The sequence below is a fragment of the Galeopterus variegatus genome, unplaced genomic scaffold (assembly GCF_000696425.1).
Source record: "Galeopterus variegatus unplaced genomic scaffold, G_variegatus-3.0.2 Scaffold4420, whole genome shotgun sequence".
In the NCBI taxonomy this organism is placed as follows: Eukaryota; Metazoa; Chordata; class Mammalia; order Dermoptera; family Cynocephalidae; genus Galeopterus; species Galeopterus variegatus.
The window spans coordinates 36,060-55,781 of NW_007730531.1; the positions used below are offsets into that span (position 1 = coordinate 36,060).

Below are 19,722 nucleotides of genomic sequence, written 5' to 3' on the forward strand. Positions count from 1 at the left end.
ATTCATTTAAAATTTACAAAAAATATCCATTATATCATGTAAATCGAAGTTATAAAATCATATGAAAACTGTATTTTCTAAAAAAGTCATGAGGAAATGAGAATTTTAAAATATATATTTGAAAAAGCTCTTTAATATCTGTCCTAATAGAAACCTTTTAGATTTTTCTCTGTTCCTGCACTTAATTTGTTGAAATGTGATACATAATGCATCTTTAGAAAATTTCACCACATATTTCTAAGAGAATGAGAGTGGGAAAAGTAAATAGCATTATTCTACAGACCCCGTGAAAAGCTGACCTAGAAAACTATCTAAAAGAACTAAGTCTTTAGTAAAATGGTATAATGCAACATTCTTGAGCGAAACCCACTATTTATTTTTTAAACAAGTTAGACCATTGATGTATTAAACTAAAATTGATATTTAGGTACTTGTAAAAAAAAAATTTTTTTAAATAGCAGGACGCTACACCTCACAAACCAGAGCAGAAACAACCTTACTTACCGGCATAGGGTTCTTTGCACACCATCTGGGGCGGCTCTGAAAAGAGCCTTTGGGGGGCCGTGCCCGGGGGCAGGAGGCGGTTCATGTGCTCATGGTGAACCTGAGCACAGCCCTGGTGCCCTCCGCCACGGCTTGCTTGCGGAGCTCCCCGGTCAGCAGCAGGTGCACGGCGGCCTGGATGTCCTGTGAGGTGAGGGTGCAGCGCTGGTTGTAACGGGCCAGGCAGCCGGCCTCCTCGGCGAGGCGCTCGAAGAGGTCGCTAACAGAAGAATTCGCGATTCACATGGTATTTAATTAAACGAAATGCAGGGTGAACCTGCTTCAGAACCTGTAGACACAGGAGTCATTGTCTCGGTGGCATCGGTGGCATCTCTTTTCACATCTTGCCCTTCTCTGTTTTGGAAATGGCTTTCTTAAAGCCCTTCTGGGTAGAGACATTTAGAAGAATGCTCAGCCACAATAGACATAGTTTTCCAGTACCTTGGAATGAAAGAGAGTGGTGATTGGTTACAGGGTGGTGCCCACTTATAGGCCCTGTATTCAAATAAGGTCTTGTGTACACACACTCTCTAATTCGACAAACATGTAACACGGGGGAACGCTGTCAAACCACACAAAGGTAAATGTGAGTGGATAGTTCTCCTGCCTTGCGTGATCCAATTAGAAGGCATGGAATATTCAGGCTGACTGAAAACTTCCTGTAGACTCCACCAAGAGCACTTTGAGGAAGCATCTACAGCAGCTAAATTGTAGAAATTTCAGCATCAGTTCCTTGTGAGACTCTGACCTCTGTAACCCAGGTCCGTGACACCAGAGGAGTGATGCTGGCCACATTTGTGCCATTTGTTCACCAACCCAGAATCTACCGTTATCCTGGCCTAAGCCACCCTGACTTGAGCAGGAACTCTCAGACTTGGGGGAGGAGTTGCTGGAAAACAAGAGACCTGGCTGACCAGCCGCTGCCTCCAATTCTGATCAAAAACCTCAGTGAACTGGAAAAAGGAAAGATGGCAAAGCCACAGTCTCCAAACAGAGAGCACAAACAAAAATAGGAATATTTATTAAAATGTGAAATATTCTTAAACATTAAACAAGTTAAAAATTGTTTTCTTGACAATACTTAGGTCCTAGAAAAATGCCCTAAACTGTATAATTTTTGAATAAATATAGAGTTCTTGGCTGAAAAAAATGACTAAACTACACGTCTAAATAACTTCCTTAGAGAGAAAAAGGGAATAATAAAAAATATTATTCAATGTAAAAGATATCTCTTACAAATATCTATGATAATACAACTGAAAATATTGATAAAGTGTATATATTTGTGAAATATGAATTACAGAAATTAAACCTATCCCCCTCTGAAAAAAGGGACTTAAGGACTAAGAAGAATGAAAGAAACTGAGGCCATCAGTGAATTACCATCACAAATGGCCAGGCTTCCAAAAGCATTTTATGTCACACCCTCAAAGAACAGGTGTTTTTTTTTTTCTGTTAATGAAATGGTGTCAGAGTATGAAGAAGAAAAAGATCTCAGTTTTATTTAAAGGAAATATAATGTGAAGGAAGCATGCTAAAAAGAGTTCTGAGCGTCAGATTTGAGAATGGGGATATAACAATCCTACATAAAATATTGACTGACACTGTAACTAATTAAAATTAATTAACTAGTTAATATTTAAATTAACATTTAATTTAAAATATTAAATTGGCATCACAGCTAAAGATGAAGTAAAAAGGATAAATCAGGATCCATCCAAGAGTACAAAGATGTTTCAGTAAAATACACATATGATTCACGTTATGATGTTGTAGTGGATTGAATTATGTCCACCCAAAACTCACTTAAGCTTGGATTGTGTTCACCAAGTTTTATGTATAATAAACTTAGCTTCCACTGTGACTGTTAAGAGAGTGGGAAATCCTATTATGGTAATTGAAAAGTGGAGCCTTGAAGAGGTGATCTGATTGTAGGACCCTGCCTTAGCGAATGGATTAAAAATGGTGGTCAAGGGCGTGGTTCTGAGGGCTTTAAAAGAAGAGGAGAGTCCATCTTTCTCTCTGCGCTCTCTGCTTCCACCATCTTCCAATTTAAGATCCCTGGGTCATTGTTGCCACCATCAAATTGACTTTGGACTTCCCAGCCTCAGAAACTGTAAGCAATAAATTTCATTTCTTTATAAATCACTCAGTTTTAATTATTTTATATAAACAACAGAAATGGACTAATACAGATGTTAAAGGAAAAAAAGATAATCTTCAGTTATTCTCAGTACATGCTTTAAATTCCTTTGCTAATATAAGCTGGATAATGTTTGTTTCATGGTTAAATACCATCATGACTATCATTAGAGTCAGGACTCAGAGAAATTGAGCCTTCCCATCAGGACTACTATTTATCATTATCTAGTATATTTAAAAAATCTTATAAAAGGACTTGAAAAAGGATTTTACTGCAAAGAAGACCTAGAAGAACTAAAATCATCAGCAAGTAAATCCTCCAAGGGGATACCACATAATTGACTCACATGTTTGAAATAAAATTTTGGAAAACCTAACTCTCTTTTCAGAGCCAGATGTGTGTTCAGAGAAAGAGCTGTGGACGTGTTCAGAAAAAAACAGTATTTCATTAAGTCACTTAATTTATATCATGTTAATTATTGGTGCTTCAAAATGCCAATGTCTATCAGTATGCCATACAGGTATTTTACCAATGTTATTCTATCACTGGCTTCATACATGTTATATCATGTAAGAAGGAATTTTAACACATCAAATTCATTAGGACAGTTATAGTGTTTTGGCCATTTTGCTGTTGTAAATTCAGAAAGTAAATAGAAGCATTAGTGAAAACATCTAAAAAGCACTAAAATTTGGCTGAGAATGCAGGGCCGATTGAGTGATGTTTAAAGACCAGAAGGGGCAATGAGTACATCTGACTATTAACCTGGTGGGCAAATAAGGAACAAGGAGACTAAGTAAGCAATTATGCCCTAATTCTGTTTTACGAAAAAGACTAAGGGAAATAGCTGTTAATGCTGTAAGTAAATAATATTATATATTATGTATTATATTATAATGTTAAGGGAAATAGCAGTTAGTGCTGGAAGTAAATATAAGCCAAAATAACATATCAAAGCAGTGTTAATAGAATAAAAAATCACAAAAAAAATTTAATTCATTTTAATACATAATAAAAACAAAAAACACAGAAATATATTAAATCAAAGGTTTCGAGAACATCCATACCAAGCTCTCCAGACTCTGGAATTGCTATTTTATTACATTTCAGACTTATTCGATTCTATTCTTTTCCAGTCTATAATCTCACTTTTTAAAAAAACACAAACCTTAATGACCTGCAATTATGCATCACATAGATGATGGGAGCGTACAATGAGAGCAGCTCCATGCCCCAGCCTCCAATGACTCAGCCAGTGAAGGATCGCAGCCTTTAAGCCACCACCAAAGTGTGGGGAGGTGACCCAGCTGAACCAATAAGAGCCTTTCTAGTATGTTTGGCCTTGGAGATCGAAGAGGAAATTGATGTGGTTCTTCGCCTGTCATTTGTTTGTTTGCTTGATCGTTTAATCCTTTGCTTCTAATCCTAGTGATTTAAGGATATGAATCCAGGGCTAGTAGTAGTGGACATATCTCCTGCTTCACACATCACATTAAGGAAATGTGGTGTCTTACTCCATTTGTGCTGCATAACAAAATACCTAAGACTGGGTGACTTATAAACAGAAATTTAGTTCTCATAGTTATGGAAGCTGAAAGTCCAAGATCAAGGCGTCAGCAGGTTCCGTGTCTGGCGAGGGCCTGGTTTCTGCTTCCAAGATGGCACCGTGTTGCTGAGTACTCATATGGCAGATGACGGAAGGATAAAAAAGGATTAGTTCTCTCCAGCACTTTTATAAAACCATAATCCTATTCAGTGAAGGCAGAGCCCTTATGGCCTAATCATCTCCTAGGGGTTCCACCTCTTAATAATGTTGCATTGAGGATTAAGTCTCAACATGAATTTTGGAGGGGACAAAAATATTCAAGCCATAACATGATGTAAGAAAAATAAGGTGACTCTCCCCCGCAACACACACAATCTATTTGAATGTTGAGTTATTTACCTCCAAGCACATAGGCCTGAAAATATAACCTAACACATTAACTTGGGATATTTCCACTTTCTAACTATTATGAATAAAGTTGCCAGGAACATGTGCATTCACATTTTTGTGTGTACATATCTTTTTCATTTCCCTTGGGTATATACCTAGGAGTGGAATTATTGAATCATATGGTAACTCCATGTTTAACATTTTAAGGAACTGCCAAACTGTTTTCCACAGTGATGCACCATTTGACATTCTCATCTGCAGTATGTGATGGTTCCAATTTCTTTACATCTTTGACAATACATATTATTATCTCCCTTTTTGATTATATCCACCCTAGTGTGTATGAAGTAATATCTCATCGTGGTTTTGATTTCCATTTTCCTGATGGCTAATGATGTTGAACACCATTTTATATGTTTATTGGCCATTTGTACATTTTCTTTGGAGAAATATCCATTCAGATCCCTTTCCATTTTAAAATTGAGTAGTCTTTTGATTATATAGTTGTAAGAGTTCTTTATACACTATAAAGTCCCTTATCAGACATATTACTTGCAAAAATTTTCTCCCATTCTGTTAGTTATCTTCTCACTTTCTTGATGGTGTCCTTTGAATCACAAAAGTTTTATATTTTGATGAAGTCCTATTTACCTATATTTATTTTGTTGCTTGAGCTTCTGGTGTCATATCTTAGAAACTATTGCCTGAATGACGGATTATATCTATGTTTTCTTCTAAGAGTTTAATAGTTTTAGCTCTTACATTTAGAACTTTAATACATTTTAAGTTTCATATATGGTATTAGGTAAGGGTCTGTATTCATTTTTGTATGTAGATATCCATTTGTCTCAGAACCATTTGTTGAAAAGACTATTTTTTCACTAGTGAATTTTCTTGGCACTGTGGTAGAAAATCAATTGACTATAAATGTGAGAGTTTATTTCTGGACTGTCATTGATCTATATGTCCTTATGCCAGTACCACACTGTCTTGATTCCTGTAGTTTTATAGTAAGTTTTGAATTCTGAAAGTGTGAGGCCTCCAACTTTGTCCTTTTTTAAAATAATGTTTTCTATTCTGGGTTCTTTGAAATTTCATATGAATTTTGGGATCAGCTTGTCAATTTCTGCAAAAGAATCCAGCTGAGATATTGATAGAGATTACGTTGAATCTGTAGATCAATTTGAGAAATATTACACATTTTAACAATATTAAGTATACTGATCTATGAACACAGAATGTCTTTCCATTTATTCAGGTATTCTTTTTCTTTCAATGATATTCTGTAGTTTTTGGTGTATAAGTCTAGGACTTTTTATTAAATTAATTTCTCAGTGCTTTATTTTTTGATGCTATATTATTTTTCATTCATGTATTTATTCCACAGTCAAAATAAATCATAATTCAAAGCCATAACATTTTTTAAATATAAAGGAGAATTTGTGGCACAGCTACATTAACAAAACAGGCACCAGTCTAAAGTGAAACACTAAACAGGTGTTCTCTTTTCGCATAACAGAATAAATACACAACAATTATACATAAAATTTCTTTAAAGTTTGATGCTATTTTAAATGAAATTGTTTTCTTACTTTCCTCTTTGAATTGTTTATTGCTATCATAAAGAAATATAGTTGATTTTTGTTTATCTGTCTTGTATTCTGCCACATAGCTGAATTCACTTATTATTTCTTACAGTTCTTGAGTGGATATTTTGGGATTTTCTACATACAAGATCATGTCATCTGCAAATACAGTTTTACTTTTTTCCTTCCAGTTTGTATGCCTTTTATTTCATTTCTCTTGCCTACTCTGAAAAGATTTGAATGTCAGGAAAAAAAGCTCTTCATTTTCCCTCAAATATTTAATTATACAAATGTAATTTCTTTAATAACCTATTTTTTACTACTGATCAGAAATGTTTCCTTATCAAGGGGCCAGCCCGTGGCTCACTCGGTAGAGTGCGGTGCTGATAACACCAAGGCTATGGGTTCAGATCCTATATAGGGATGGCCGGTTTGTTCACTGGCTGAGCGTGGTGCTGACACCACCAAGCCAAGGGTTAAGATCCCCTTACCGGTCATCTTTAAGAAAAAAAAAAAGGAAATGTTTCCTTATCAAACGCTAAAACCTCATATACTTGGGTGTGTTAATGGGCTGTCTTGTTTTATTCCTCTTACTCTGCTTATTCCAGTACTACACTGAGTTAAGACCGTATATTTAGGGCCGGCCTGTGACTCACTCGGGAGAGTGCGGTGCTGATAACACCAAGGCCCCGGGTTCGGATCCCATTATAGGGATGGCCGGTTTGCTCACTCGGTGAGCGTGGTGCTGACAACACCAAATCAAGGGTTAAGATCCCCTTACCGGTCATCTTTTAAAAGAAAAAAAAAAGACTGTATATTTACAAGTCATTCTGCTTCCTTGAAGTGTGAGTTTCTCCATCAGGGATAAATGAAATAGCACACCAGATAAGGTAAGGGAGCTAGTACGGTGCCTAGCACATAAGTGGCATTCTCTAGAGGGCACCACCACACACCATGGCTGTCCTTTGTGTCCCACCACCCATAGTAGTGCCACCATCCATTGGAATGATGGGTAGTTAGTAATTATTTTTACTGTATATTAAGTGCCCAAAATATAAGGATTAATTATTTATCTAAACCAAACACCAAAAGATAACCGGGGTAAACCGATGTACTAAGAAGATTATGTAACTAAATCTGTTTGATGGAACTTGTGATGTTCTGTTTTTTCCTGCTATAAGCTAAGTCAACAGGATCACTACTGTAGCCCCAGTAGCAGCAAGGAAATAAATGCTCAATAGATAATTGCTATGAGAATTTTTAAAACATAAAATATTTTTTAAACATAAGATTAGATTTTGGCACGCAGTAATTATTTCTGTGGGTAAATATTAGAAGTGGAATCACTGGACCAAAATATCAAACATTTATACTTTTAAACAATTTACACAGTTGGCCTTCAGAAAATTTTTAGCAATACAATCAACAAGAGCAGGAGAGAGTGCACGTATCCCCAATCCTTCAACAAATCTATTACAAGTTTTCATGTAATCAAATCTATTAACGTTTTCCTTAATCGTTCATCATTTTGTTGTTACGTATTTGAAGGCCTTCCACATCAAAAGCTTATATGGAGATAAACGGAGACTATCCATATGAGAACAAACAGAGGCTACTTATTCACAGCTTGTAGCAAGGGAGTCAGCCACCACCACCTGTGTTTGGCAGAGATTCTAAAGCAAGCAGGGAAGTGGGAAAGCTTACAGTTAAAACAAACAAACAAAAAAAACGGAAGACTTCAGGTACGCTCTGATTGGAGGTTGTTGGCATGGGGAAGCTGGAGGCAGGCCAACTAGAAGCGGGGCATTTTATGTGATTAGTTAGGGGTACATATTTGGCTTTTTCTTGTTGGTCACCTGGCAAAAAATGATAAGGCTGGTAAGTTGATCAAGTCCTGAAGATTGCTAAAGAGGCTGTTTGGCTTCCTGGGCTGCTTGCTGCAAATGTTGTGCGTCACAGTTCTATTGTCATATGTTGTCTGGTCATTGTCCGTTGCATATTCATGTTTTCACTTAAGATAAATTAATCGTTCTTTCATTCTGCTTCAAATATAATTTTTTTTATTATTCATTAGAAAATGTATGTTTACGTGCATGTCAGGAAAAAGGAACAATTTCATTTTGGGGGAAATATTTTCCTAAATTTTTTCTAAAGTGCAATATTCTACTCTTCGAACAATACCTAAGTTCATATTTATACAATGTCATTGGGTGTGTCTACAGGCTTTCAAGGGAATTTAAAAGCAGCATTAGCAAGACTCCTCCCCCAAACCGCCCAACCCACATACACAGACAAAGCTTTTGTAATTTTCATCAAAATTCTCTCTTTGACCAACTTCTCAACAAGAGGAAAAGGACAGAAGGGCCCAGAGAGATGAGGCGACACCTGCTTAAGGAGAGGTGGTAGGTGGCTGGCAAGCGCAGGCTAGTAGGCGGGACGTGGGGGCGACCGAAGTCGGTGCTGCGGCGTTCACGTGACCCGCCGGCGCAGACGTGGGCACCAGGCCGGGTGCCCGCCCTCTGTGCCTGCGGTCCTGAGCCGTCCGCTCCAGTCCCTGGGCTCCTAATTGTTGTTCCAGCTTCTTTCAGGTCAGTGTAAGGGCCTTCCACGCTGCCAGCGGAACACTGGAAAGGGGAGGAGGAGCGGGTACGGTAAGGGGAAAGGATAGGGGTTGGCGTTCGGGTCGAGGGAAGCTGGCCTAATTGTAGAAGGAGATGGCGGTGGGGAAACGATTAAGGGTGGCTGAGGGGGAGCAAGCAACCAGTGGGCAGAGTGGGGGAAGTCAGACACCCTAAATATCCATGCCAACTTTCTGGGCACCTCCTTTTCTCTGCCCTCCGTCCATTTTGGAGCCGGAGATGGTGAGCTGGGGGACGCCCCAGCAGTGAGACAGTGGAAATAAACCCCCTCTAACATTCCGTGCGTACAGAAAAATGTTGACCGCGAGGGTGGGGAGGCAAATTGCCTTCAGGGCAGAAGGACACAGAGACACAAACATAGTTTGGAAAGCATCGTGGTCTGGTGCCCAAGGCCTGAGAACAAATGGCGGCTGGGGTGCGGGGGAGGTAGGGGTGGAAACAGTCGGGTGAGGACGGTGAGGAGGGCCCGGATCAGGAAAGGGACCCGAGTCCGCGTGAGTCCATGAGCGCGCAGCCCCCGCCCCTGCCTCCCGTCTGTCTGCAGGTCTACGTGGCTGTTGTCCCAGCACACTCTGACGCCTGACAAGGAGGCGCAACCTGTCTAGAGTCTCTACAGGTCAGTGAAAGGGTGGGAGGCGTGGACCGGGACCCAGAGGGTTGAGAGTGTGGAGGCACGGCCTGGGCAGAATTGGGGGCCCCACTGCCCGTCCCCTCCCTCCCCCTACAATGCACGCACACCTTGCACGCTGCCGAAGGAGTGCAGAGGATGTGGCAGGGTTGGCTCACGTGTGCGGGAGGATTGGTGGGGTAAGTAAGGGGTGGGCAGGTAAGGGGACCCCTCAAAAGGGGCGAGGTGCAAGACCTGTCTGCACCTGCATTCCACCCCACACCTCCAGGCTCCCATGTGTCCTCTTTGTCTCCTCTTCCCTTCGCCCACCCCAGGCCAGGAAAAGCACGGGAAACCTCACCATGGAGAAACCCTACAATGAAAGTGAAGGAATGCCTTCAAACCAAGGAAAGATGGAAAATGAAGAACAGCCACAGGATGAGGAAAAGCCAGAAGTAGCTTATACTCGGGAAGATGAGGAAAAGTTAGAAAACGTGGGAAAGACAGAAGATGAGGGAATGCCAAAGGATAAGGAAAAGCCAGATAATGAGGAAAAGGCAAATGAAAAAGGAGAGCCAGAGAGGGAGGCAGAGTCCAAAGAGGAAGGCGAGCCAGAAAGTGAAAGAAGGGCCGCAGAAAAGCGCCCACCTGAGGATGATATACCTAGGAAAGCCAAAAGAAAAACCGACAAGGGGCTGGCCCAGTACCTCAAGCAGTATAAAGAGGCCATACATGATATGAATTTCAGCAATGATGATATGATAAGAGAATTTGACAATATGGCTAAGGTGGAGGATGACAAGAGAAAAAGCAAACAGAAGTTGGGGGCATTTTTGTGGATGCAAAGAAATTTACAAGACCCCTTCTACCCGAGGGGCCCAAGAGAATTCAGGGGTGGCTGCAGGGCCCCACGAAGGGACACTGAAGACATTCCTTATGTATAGTGCCCCTGGCCGGCTTTAACCTTGCTTTACCTTATGTTAATACTTCGATTTAGGCATCTCTCCTGTTACCAGCAGCCTTTTGACCCAACTGCAACAGTATCAGATGTTTCAGTATCAGATTTCATCCATTGCTTGGAAAAAATATCTATGGTGCATTGTAAAATTAAAAAAAAAAAAAAAAACACTACTTGCAGAACCAAATATTTGGCATTAGTCCATTTTTGTAAAACAACAAAGATATTTACCTAGTAATCTATGTATAGCAAACAACTCTGAAAGTTGTGTCCACTAAAAGATTAACAGTGATAGTCTGCGGGTGATTTTTTTTTTCTGTTCTTTTTTGTTTCTCCATTTTCTCCTAAAAACACATTACTTTTGTCATAAAAAAAAAAAGAAGATAAAATATAGGGTAAGTACATAGGAATCAAAAGAACTGTCCAGTGAGCTTAGAAAGGCAATGGAGACACTTAAAATTCTTGTTGTCAGGATATAAATGTTAGATAAAAGTTACATTACCTGTGGTATTTGAAGCTGGAGGAATCAACCTGACAGCTACTAGAGACCCACTGCTGTAAGGGATAGCCTTTTTATTTGTGAAATGGGGATAAAACTTGCCTTCTAGGGCTGTGGAGAAGATCAAATGAGGTATTGAGTGTGTAAGCTGTGTTGGGCTGGCTCCTACCCTCTTCCATGCACTATCAGAACCAGTACCCAGCCAGATACTTGGAGGAAGGCTGAGGGAGGTCTCACCTGTGTCCAGGAACAAATCCAGACAGCTGAGACATGGGTGCCACTTCCCCCTTGGTAATGCCATGTCTGCTGGGCACTGTGCATCTTCTCATGGATCCTGCATCCTCCTAAGGCCCCTGCTGCTGTGGGAGGACTGGAGACTGTGATGAACTAAAGCAACACTGTGTCCCAACAGAAGGGTACAGAATTTCTTTTTACCTACAATAGAGTTACCATAACACGGGTGGGTAGTGCACAATTGTCACGTGGGCCTTGATATTTTATAAAGGTTTTACAAAACACTTCTTTCCGTGTTATTTGTTGGTTTGTGTATGTTTTTGCACATAGCTGTCTCCACTGGATTTAGATGCTTGAGGTTGGGCCAGGAGAAGAATCTGAGTGACCAGATTCTGTGCTATTTTCACCTGTTAATCTCTTGTCGGCTGACACATTTTTCTTAGGAATTTTCTCCCAAGAAATTGTGAAGTCCTGCCTTACCGTTTCAACAGACCCATCTATCTATGTGATTTTTTTCCTCCAAGCTCTTCAATAGCCTTTTATTTTCTTACACTGATTTTTAAATGAACTTTTATTTTAGGACAGTTGTAGATTTACAGAATTACTGCAATGATAGTACAGTTTCCATATACCCCATAACACAATATCCCCTGTTACTAACATATTAGTATGGTACATTTGTCACAATAAACCGATATTGATACAATATTATTAACTAAAGTATATACTTCATTCAGATTTCTCCTAATGTCATCTTTCTGTTCCAAGATCCCATCCAGGTTAGCACAGTACATTTAGTTGTCATGTCTCCATAGGCTCCTCTTGGCTGTGAGAGTTTCTCAGACTTTCTTTGTTTATGATGACATTGACAACTTTTGAGAAGTACTGGTCAGGTATTGTGTATAATGTCCCACAATTTGAGTTTGCTTGATTTTTTTTCCTTGTGGTTACACAGGTATTTTGTGTTTTGGGGAAGAAGACCACAGAAATAGAATGCCAATATCATCACATCATATAAAGGGTGCATACTGTCGATACTACTTCCCACTGGTGATGTTAACCTTGGTCACCTGGCTTAGGTAGTGTTTGTCAGATTTCTCCCTGGTAAAGTTACTCTTTTATTTCTCCATTTCCATACTGTACTCTTTGGAATAAAGTCACTATTGGCAGCTCACAGTTAAGTAGTGGGCCATTACCACCTCCTTGATGGCAGAGTATCTATAAAAATTATTTGAAATTCTGCACAAGATATTTGAATTCCCGATTTATTTATATATTTGATTTATTTATATCAGTATAGACTTATGGATATTTATTTTTTCTTTGGATTATATAGCAATACTACTTTACATATTTTGTTGCTCATATTGTTCCAACTTTTGACATTGGGAGCTCTTTCAGTGGGCTCCTGTACACATTTGATATACCCCCATTGTGTTGTGCGGTTTATTTTAGTACTTTCTTACTTTCTGGCACCACAAGATGCTCTAGCTTATCCTGCATATTTCCTGGTCAAGTATTAGAATCAGCCATTTCTCCAAGGAGACCTGGTTTCCTTTCTTGGAGACTGCTGTTAAAAAACCAAGAGCTGGTGCTAGGTATAATCGTTGCTATTGGGATAGCATTGCTACTAGGCCCTCTCTGTTGACAGAGCAAGGAGTTACAAGGGTACTTCAAAAAGTTAATGGAAAAATAAAATTAAAAGATAATGCAAGTCTTTCCATGAACTTTCTAGAGTACCCTCGTGTGTGTGTGCGTAAAAAATATAGAAATGAAAATATTTGTATATGTAACCATCTGTATCTATATAAAGCTAAACATGAGTTTATACTGATATGTCCAACTGCAATCTATTATCACATGGATCATCCTAATCTCCCCTTGCTTATCTATAACCTTCAATTCCAACTGTGAGAAACCTGTCTCCCACTGTTTGCCATCCGTTGTGCTAATAGTTCAATTCCAGTATACACATAAAGTTATTTCAAAATTGTTAACCTGTACTCCAGTGGGAAACAACTTTATCCACTAGAGTGCTATGTACACTTCCTTTGCCCTACAGACTCCACTCATTTCCAAAGTTACCTGTGTCAGCACCTTATTCCCCCCTCTCTTTCACTGAGGTTGTTTCATACATTTGTAATGCATTTAGATTCTTTTGTCACATTTGCATTTTGAGAGTGCTGTTGTCGATGGTATTTTTAAATTTCAAATTCCAATTGTTCATTGCTGATATATAGGAAAGCAACTGGCTTTAGGATATTAATCTTCTATCCTGGGACTTTGCAACCAGGAGTTTGTCAGGTTTTTGGCATGTTATACATAGACAGTCATGCCATCTGTAAATAGAGGCAGTTTAATTTGCTTCTTTCCAAGGTAGGACTTCCAGTATTATGTTTAATAGGAACAATGAGAAAGGACATTTTTGCTTTGTTTTTGACCTTAAGGTGAAAAATATCCACTTTCTCACCATTAAGTATTATGTTAGCTGTAGATTTGGGGACATATTCTTTAGCAATTTGAGGAACTTCCCTTCTACTCCTAGTTTTAAGAGTGCTTTTATCAATATGAGTGAGTATTGGATTCTGTCAAATGCTTTTTCTGCATAAAGTGATCAGGTCATATGATATTTCTTCTTTGAGTCTGTTAATGTGGTGGATTATACTGATTAATTTTCAAATGTTGAACCAGCGTTGCATAATTTTTTTATACTTTGTTGGATTTGATTTGCTAATATTTTATTGAGGAATTTTATATCTCTGTTATGAGAAATATTGGTTTGTAGTTTTCTTTTAATGTCTTCATCTGCTTTCAGAATTAAGATAATGCTAGCTTCACAGAATGGGTCTGGAAGGGTTCTATACTTCTTTCTTATGGAGGAGATTGTGGAGAGTTATTATTTCCTCCTTAAATGTTTTGTAGAATTCACTGGTGAAACCTTATGGTCCTAGCGATTTCTGTCTTTGGAAGGTTATTAATTATTGATTCAAATTCTTTAATAGATACAGGCTATTCAGGTTATTTCTTCTTTGATGAGTTTTGATAGTACGTCTGTTTCAAGAAATTGGTCCATTTCATCTGTTAACATACTTGTAGGCATAGAATTGTTCATCGTATTCCTTCATTATCTTCCTAAAGTCTATAGTATTAGTAGTGATAACCCCACTTTTATTTCTGATATTATTAATTTGGGTCTTCTTTCTTTTTTCATGGCTAGCCTGGCGAGAGATCTATCAATTTTATTGATCTTTATAAAGAATCAACTTTTGGTTTCATTGATTTCCTCTATTGTTTTCTTGTTTTCAATTTCATTGATTTATTCTCTAATTTTTATTATATCATTTTTTTAAAGAAAATGAAATTTTATTAATATTTTTTTTTGCATTCTAGGATGTTGTTGCAGAGCAGTTGGGAGGGGGGGAGAGGGGAAGGGGAAGGAAATGGGATGGAAGAGGCAGGAGGATGGGGAGGGGCAGGATTGAGACCTGTGGCATCCCCCTCATTGCCATAGGGGAGACTGGGGTCTTCCAATGCTGGCTTGGTCATTGCTGGGCTGGGTGCAGATGTCAGGGGGGTGGGGGAAAGCCCTCACCCCCCACCATCCCAGCTCGGGAACCCAGGGCCCTTCTTGCTGTGGTTTAGTGGTCATCGCTGGGTTGGTTGCATGCGTCAGGGGTGTGTGGCCAAGGCCATCAGCCCCCCACTGCCCCAGCTCAGGAAAGCCTGGGGCACTTTCTGCGACAGCTCGGTGGTCGCCACTGACCTAATTTTTATTATATCTTTCCTTCAGTTTGCTCTAGGCTTAAATTTTTCTTTCTCTAGTTTCCTAAGGTGAAAGCTTAGATTATTGATTTTAAATCTTTCTTTTTTCTCATATATGTATTTAAGCTAGAGATTTACCCCTAAGCACTGCTTTGGCTGCTTCCCACAAATTTGATATGTTGTATTTTCATTTAGTTCAAATTATTTTTACATTTCTCTTGAGAATTATTTTTACTCATGTGTTGTTTAGAAGTATGTTTAATTTCTAAATATTAGGGTTTTCCATCTAACTGTTATTGATTTCTAGTTTAATGTCATTTAGTGCATACTTTTTATGATTTCTCTTCTTTTAAATTTTTCATTGTGTTTTATAGTCCAGAATGTGTTCTCACTTGGTGAATGTTCTATGTGAGCTTGAAAAAAATGTGGCATTCTGCTGTTGGGTGGAGTGTTCTATAAATTAGATCAAATGTCAATTATATCAAGTTGATTGATAGCACTGTTCTGATCAACTATATCCTTGTTGATTTCCTGCCTGCTTTATCTATCAGTTACTGACTGGGGGTGGAGGATGTTGAAGTCTGCAACTCTAATAATGGATTTGTCTACCTTTCCTTTTAGTTCTATTAGTTTTTGCCTCGTATATTTTGACACTCTATTTTTGGGTTACATGTTTACGATTATTATGTGTTGTTGGAGAATTGATCCCTTTATTATTATGTAGTGCCCTTTTTTAATCTTTTTATCATTGGTAATTTTCCTTGTCCTGAACTGTGCTTTATCTAAAATTCTATAGCTATTCCAACTTTCTTTCAATTAGTGTGGCATGGTATTTCTTTCTTCATAGCTTTATGTTTAATCTCTCACAGTCTTTATATTTATTTTTTTTAATTGGCACATAATAATTGTACATATTTCAAAGTCTTTACATGTGGGATTCTTGTAGACAACACATAATTGGGTCTTTTTTTAATCCACTGTGACAATTGCTGTCTTTAATTGGGGTATCTAGGCCACTCACATTTAAAGTGATTCTAGATATATTTGGATTAATATCACCCATGTTTGTAACTGCTTTCTGTTTGTTGCCAGAGGCTTCTTTTCCTGCCTTCTCTGGTTTTAGTTGAATATTTTACATGCTTTCATTTTGTCTCCTCTCTTAGTGTATCAATAATACTTCTGTTTTAAAAATTAGTGATTTCTCTCCAGTTTACAATATATATTTTTAACTAATCTAAGTTTACTTTCAGATAACACTCTTCTGTTTAACTTGTATGTAGTGGAGTTACCTTAATACAGTGTTTATCATTCACTTCACTTATCCTTGCACTATAATCACTCAAAATATTGTTGCTATTATTTATTTAGAGACATATTTTTTAGTTTAATTAAGAATAAGAAAAATAAAAGTCTTATTTTACTTTCATTCATTCCATTTCCAATACTCTGCCATTCTTTATGGAAATCTCAGTTGCTGACCTATATTATTGTCCTTCTGCCCAAACAAAATCTTTTAACATTTCTTGAAGGGTGGGTTTGCTGGTACTGAATTTTATCAGTTTTTGTTTGTCTGAGAAAGTCTTTATTTTTCCTTCAGTTTTGAAGGATAATTTTGCTGGATGTAGAATTTTAGGTTGGTGGGTTTTTCTTTCAACACAAATATTTCCCTCCGCTTTTTTTTTGCTTGCATGGCTTCTGGTGAGAATTCTGCAATTCTTATCCTTGTACCTTTACAGGTAAAGTGTTCCCCCCACCCTCTTTTTTCTTGATTTTTTTTTTTTTTGTCTTAGGTTTTATGCAGTTTGAATATTATATGCCTAGGTGTAGTTTTTTGGTATTTATTCTGCTTGTTGTCCTCTGAACTTCTTGGATATGTGGTTTGGTGTATCTTAACTAATTTTGGAAATTATTCAGCCATTATTACTTCAAATATTCTTTTCTGTTCCAATCTCTCCTCCTTCTAATATTGTTCTACAGTTCCTGGTTGTTCTGTTTTTTTCATTCTTTCTTTTTTTTTTTTAAAGATGACCGGTAAGGGGATCTTAACCCTTGACTTGGTGTTGTCAGCACCACGCTCAGCCAATGGGCGAACCGGCCATCCCTATATGGGATCCGAACCCGGGGCCTTGGTGTTATCAGCACCGCACTCTCCCGAGTGAGCCATGGGCCGGCCCCATTTCATTCTTTTTTCTATTTGCATTTCAGTTTGAGAAGTTTCTATTGACATATCTTTAAACTAATTTTTTTCCTCAGCTATGTCCAGTCTGTTGATGAACCCATCAGAGGCATTTCTCATTTCTGTTATAGGCTTTTTTTTTTTTTCCTAAAATTTCCTTTTGAATCTTTATTGTAGTTGCCATCTCTTTGGCTACATTACCCATATATTCTTGCAAGTCTACTTTTTTCACTATTGCCCTTAACATACTGATCACAGTTGTTTTAAATTCCCTATCTAATAATTTCAAAAACTGTATCATATCTGAGTCTGGTTCTGATGCTTGCTCTTCAGACCTTTTTTATCCCCTTGACTTTTGGTATGTCTTGTAATTTTTCGGTATAATGGGTAATAAAATCTAAAGCAAATATGCCCCTAGTGTGAGGATCTATGTTAATCGGGCTAAGAGTTGGGCTTTCATTAACGTTTGCTCTTGCTATAGGTGCTAGACGTATCCAGTTTCTCAGTGTTCTTGTTTTTGTCTCCCCTCTTGACTTTGGACTTCCCTAAGTACTCCTTAGAGAGAGTCTGGTTTTTGCAGCTATTTCAGTTGTAATTTATTATTATACTAAAACCCTGATGGTGTAATGGTAAAATGTGGGTGAAGGGGATCATTCTTTAATCTTCCAATTAAATCTCCATCTTTTAATGGACCCAGGTCTCTGGCCTGTGACCCTCACAAGTGTTTCTTGTTCTATAGCTTCTATCCTCCTTTGGTGACACAGGAAGTGTAGAGGGTGATGGAGATGGGTAATTACCATTCCCCTATAGCTCTGACACAAAGATCTGGCAAAATTATTCCGCCTAGAGAGTAGACATTTGTAATTAAAAAGTTCTGAGATGTGGGAAGCAAGGCCCTCCTGAATTATATAGGATAGTCATAAATCTACTTGGGATAGCTGGGAATCCACAGACATGGGTTCCAGGACCAACTATGTCTTTTTGTCTTTAAAATTGAGCCAAAAAGCTGACCCCTGCCTACCACCATACATACAACTCTCAGGATGGTAATAAGAGAAGCAGCCTAGCAGGGTGTTTAAGATCATGGATTATTGGGTAACACCAAGTACCAATCTCATCCTTGATACTTACTCAGCAATTTGATCTTGGGATCACCTTTGCCTTTCCAGAATCTCAATTATCCCATGTCTAAAGTGGAGTTGATGAATCTCCTATCACTTTAACCCATTAGTAATAATGGGCCAAGAAGTATGCCCCCTAGAGGGCTTGAATTCTCTAACACCAAATCAAATTCTATCAGGACAGAATGGCAGGAGGATTGATGCAAGAAAAAGGCAAAAATATTACCAAATGTGGGGATTTTCTAATTTTATTTTTGATATTTATTATTGATTTTTGTATAAATGTATTGGGGTCAGAGAACATAATATATATAAGTTCAATCTTTATATTTATTGAGACATCTTATGGCCTAATATATAGTCAATTTTTGTAACATGTTGTATGTCTACATGTAATGGGTGCAGTATTTTATGTATGTCCTTAGGGAAAGTTTGTTAGTTAAATCGATCCAATCTTCTTTATTATTTCAGATTTTTTTTCCTGCTTGTTCAGTCAATTATTAATAGAAATATGTTGAAGTTTCTCATTATGGTTGTGAACTTGTTTCTCTTATAGTTTTGCCATTTTTACATTTTATCATGAAAGATAGCACACATACAGAGTTACAAACATACACAAGATGGAGAGCTTAGTTATTTATTACAAAGTGAAAAACTGGGTAACCACCACCCATGTCAAGAAATAGAATACTTTTTAGCATTCCAGAAACACCATTGGTATCCCCTCCCGATCATTTCACCCTCCCTCCTCACTAGAGATAATAATGATCCTAAATTTTATGGTAATATTTTCCTTTCTTTTATTTATATTTTACAATCTAAGTAGTATAGTTTTGCCTGTTTTTGAACCTTATAGAAATGGAATTATATAGCATGTATTTGTTATGGCTGGCATATTTCATTAAATACTGTGTTCAGTAGACTGAATGTTTATGTCTCCACACAATTCATATGTTGAAATCCTAACCCCCAAGGTGATGATATTAGGAGGTGAGGCCTTTGGGAGGTGATTAGGTCATGAGGGCAGAACCCTCATGAATAGGATTAGTGCTCTTGTAAAAGAGACCCGAGAGAGCTCCCTCATCCTTCTGCCATGTGAGGTTACAGTGAGAAGAGCATCTTTGAGAAAGTGGGCCCTCACCAGACACTGAATATGCTAGCACATTGATTTCAGACTTTCCAGCCTGCAAAACTATGAAATAAATTTCTATTGTCTATAGCATTTTGTAATAACAGCCCAAGCTAAAATACTATGTTTATGGTATTAATCTGTTATGGTTAGATGTACTTAATTTGTTTTCATTGATGTGTAGTATGGTGCTATTGAACACATCACAGTTTATGCTATCATTTTATTCTTTATGTACATTTGGGTTATTTACTGGTTTTGAATATTATAAATAATGCTGACATGAACATTTTTGTATATATCTCTCAGTGCACATGTGCACACATTTCTGTTGGGTAGCTATCTATAAGAGGAGTCACATGTTCAACTTTAATAGATGATGCCAAACT

At 38.0% G+C, this 19,722-nt stretch overlaps 2 protein-coding genes across 2 annotated transcripts; one reads left to right on the top strand and one right to left on the bottom strand.

Moving 5' to 3' along the window:
- Positions 1-585: 585 nt before the first annotated feature.
- LOC103603067 (histone H2B, sperm-like) lies at positions 586-9,053 on the bottom strand. Its single transcript, XM_008587540.1, has 3 exons — positions 9,018-9,053; positions 8,594-8,832; positions 586-763 (listed from the first exon to the last, which is right to left on the bottom strand). Exons 1-3 carry the CDS (start codon positions 9,051-9,053, stop codon positions 586-588), a joined length of 453 nt encoding a protein of 150 aa, XP_008585762.1.
- Positions 9,054-9,083: 30 nt separating this feature from the next.
- On the top strand, positions 9,084-11,429 carry LOC103603060 (transcription elongation factor A protein-like 4). The gene is made up of 2 exons (XM_008587534.1): positions 9,084-9,463; positions 9,790-11,429. The coding sequence occupies exon 2, from the start codon at positions 9,817-9,819 to the stop codon at positions 10,396-10,398; it is 582 nt and encodes a 193-aa protein (XP_008585756.1). The 5' UTR covers positions 9,084-9,463; positions 9,790-9,816; the 3' UTR covers positions 10,399-11,429.
- The last annotated feature ends 8,293 nt before the right edge of the window (positions 11,430-19,722 follow it).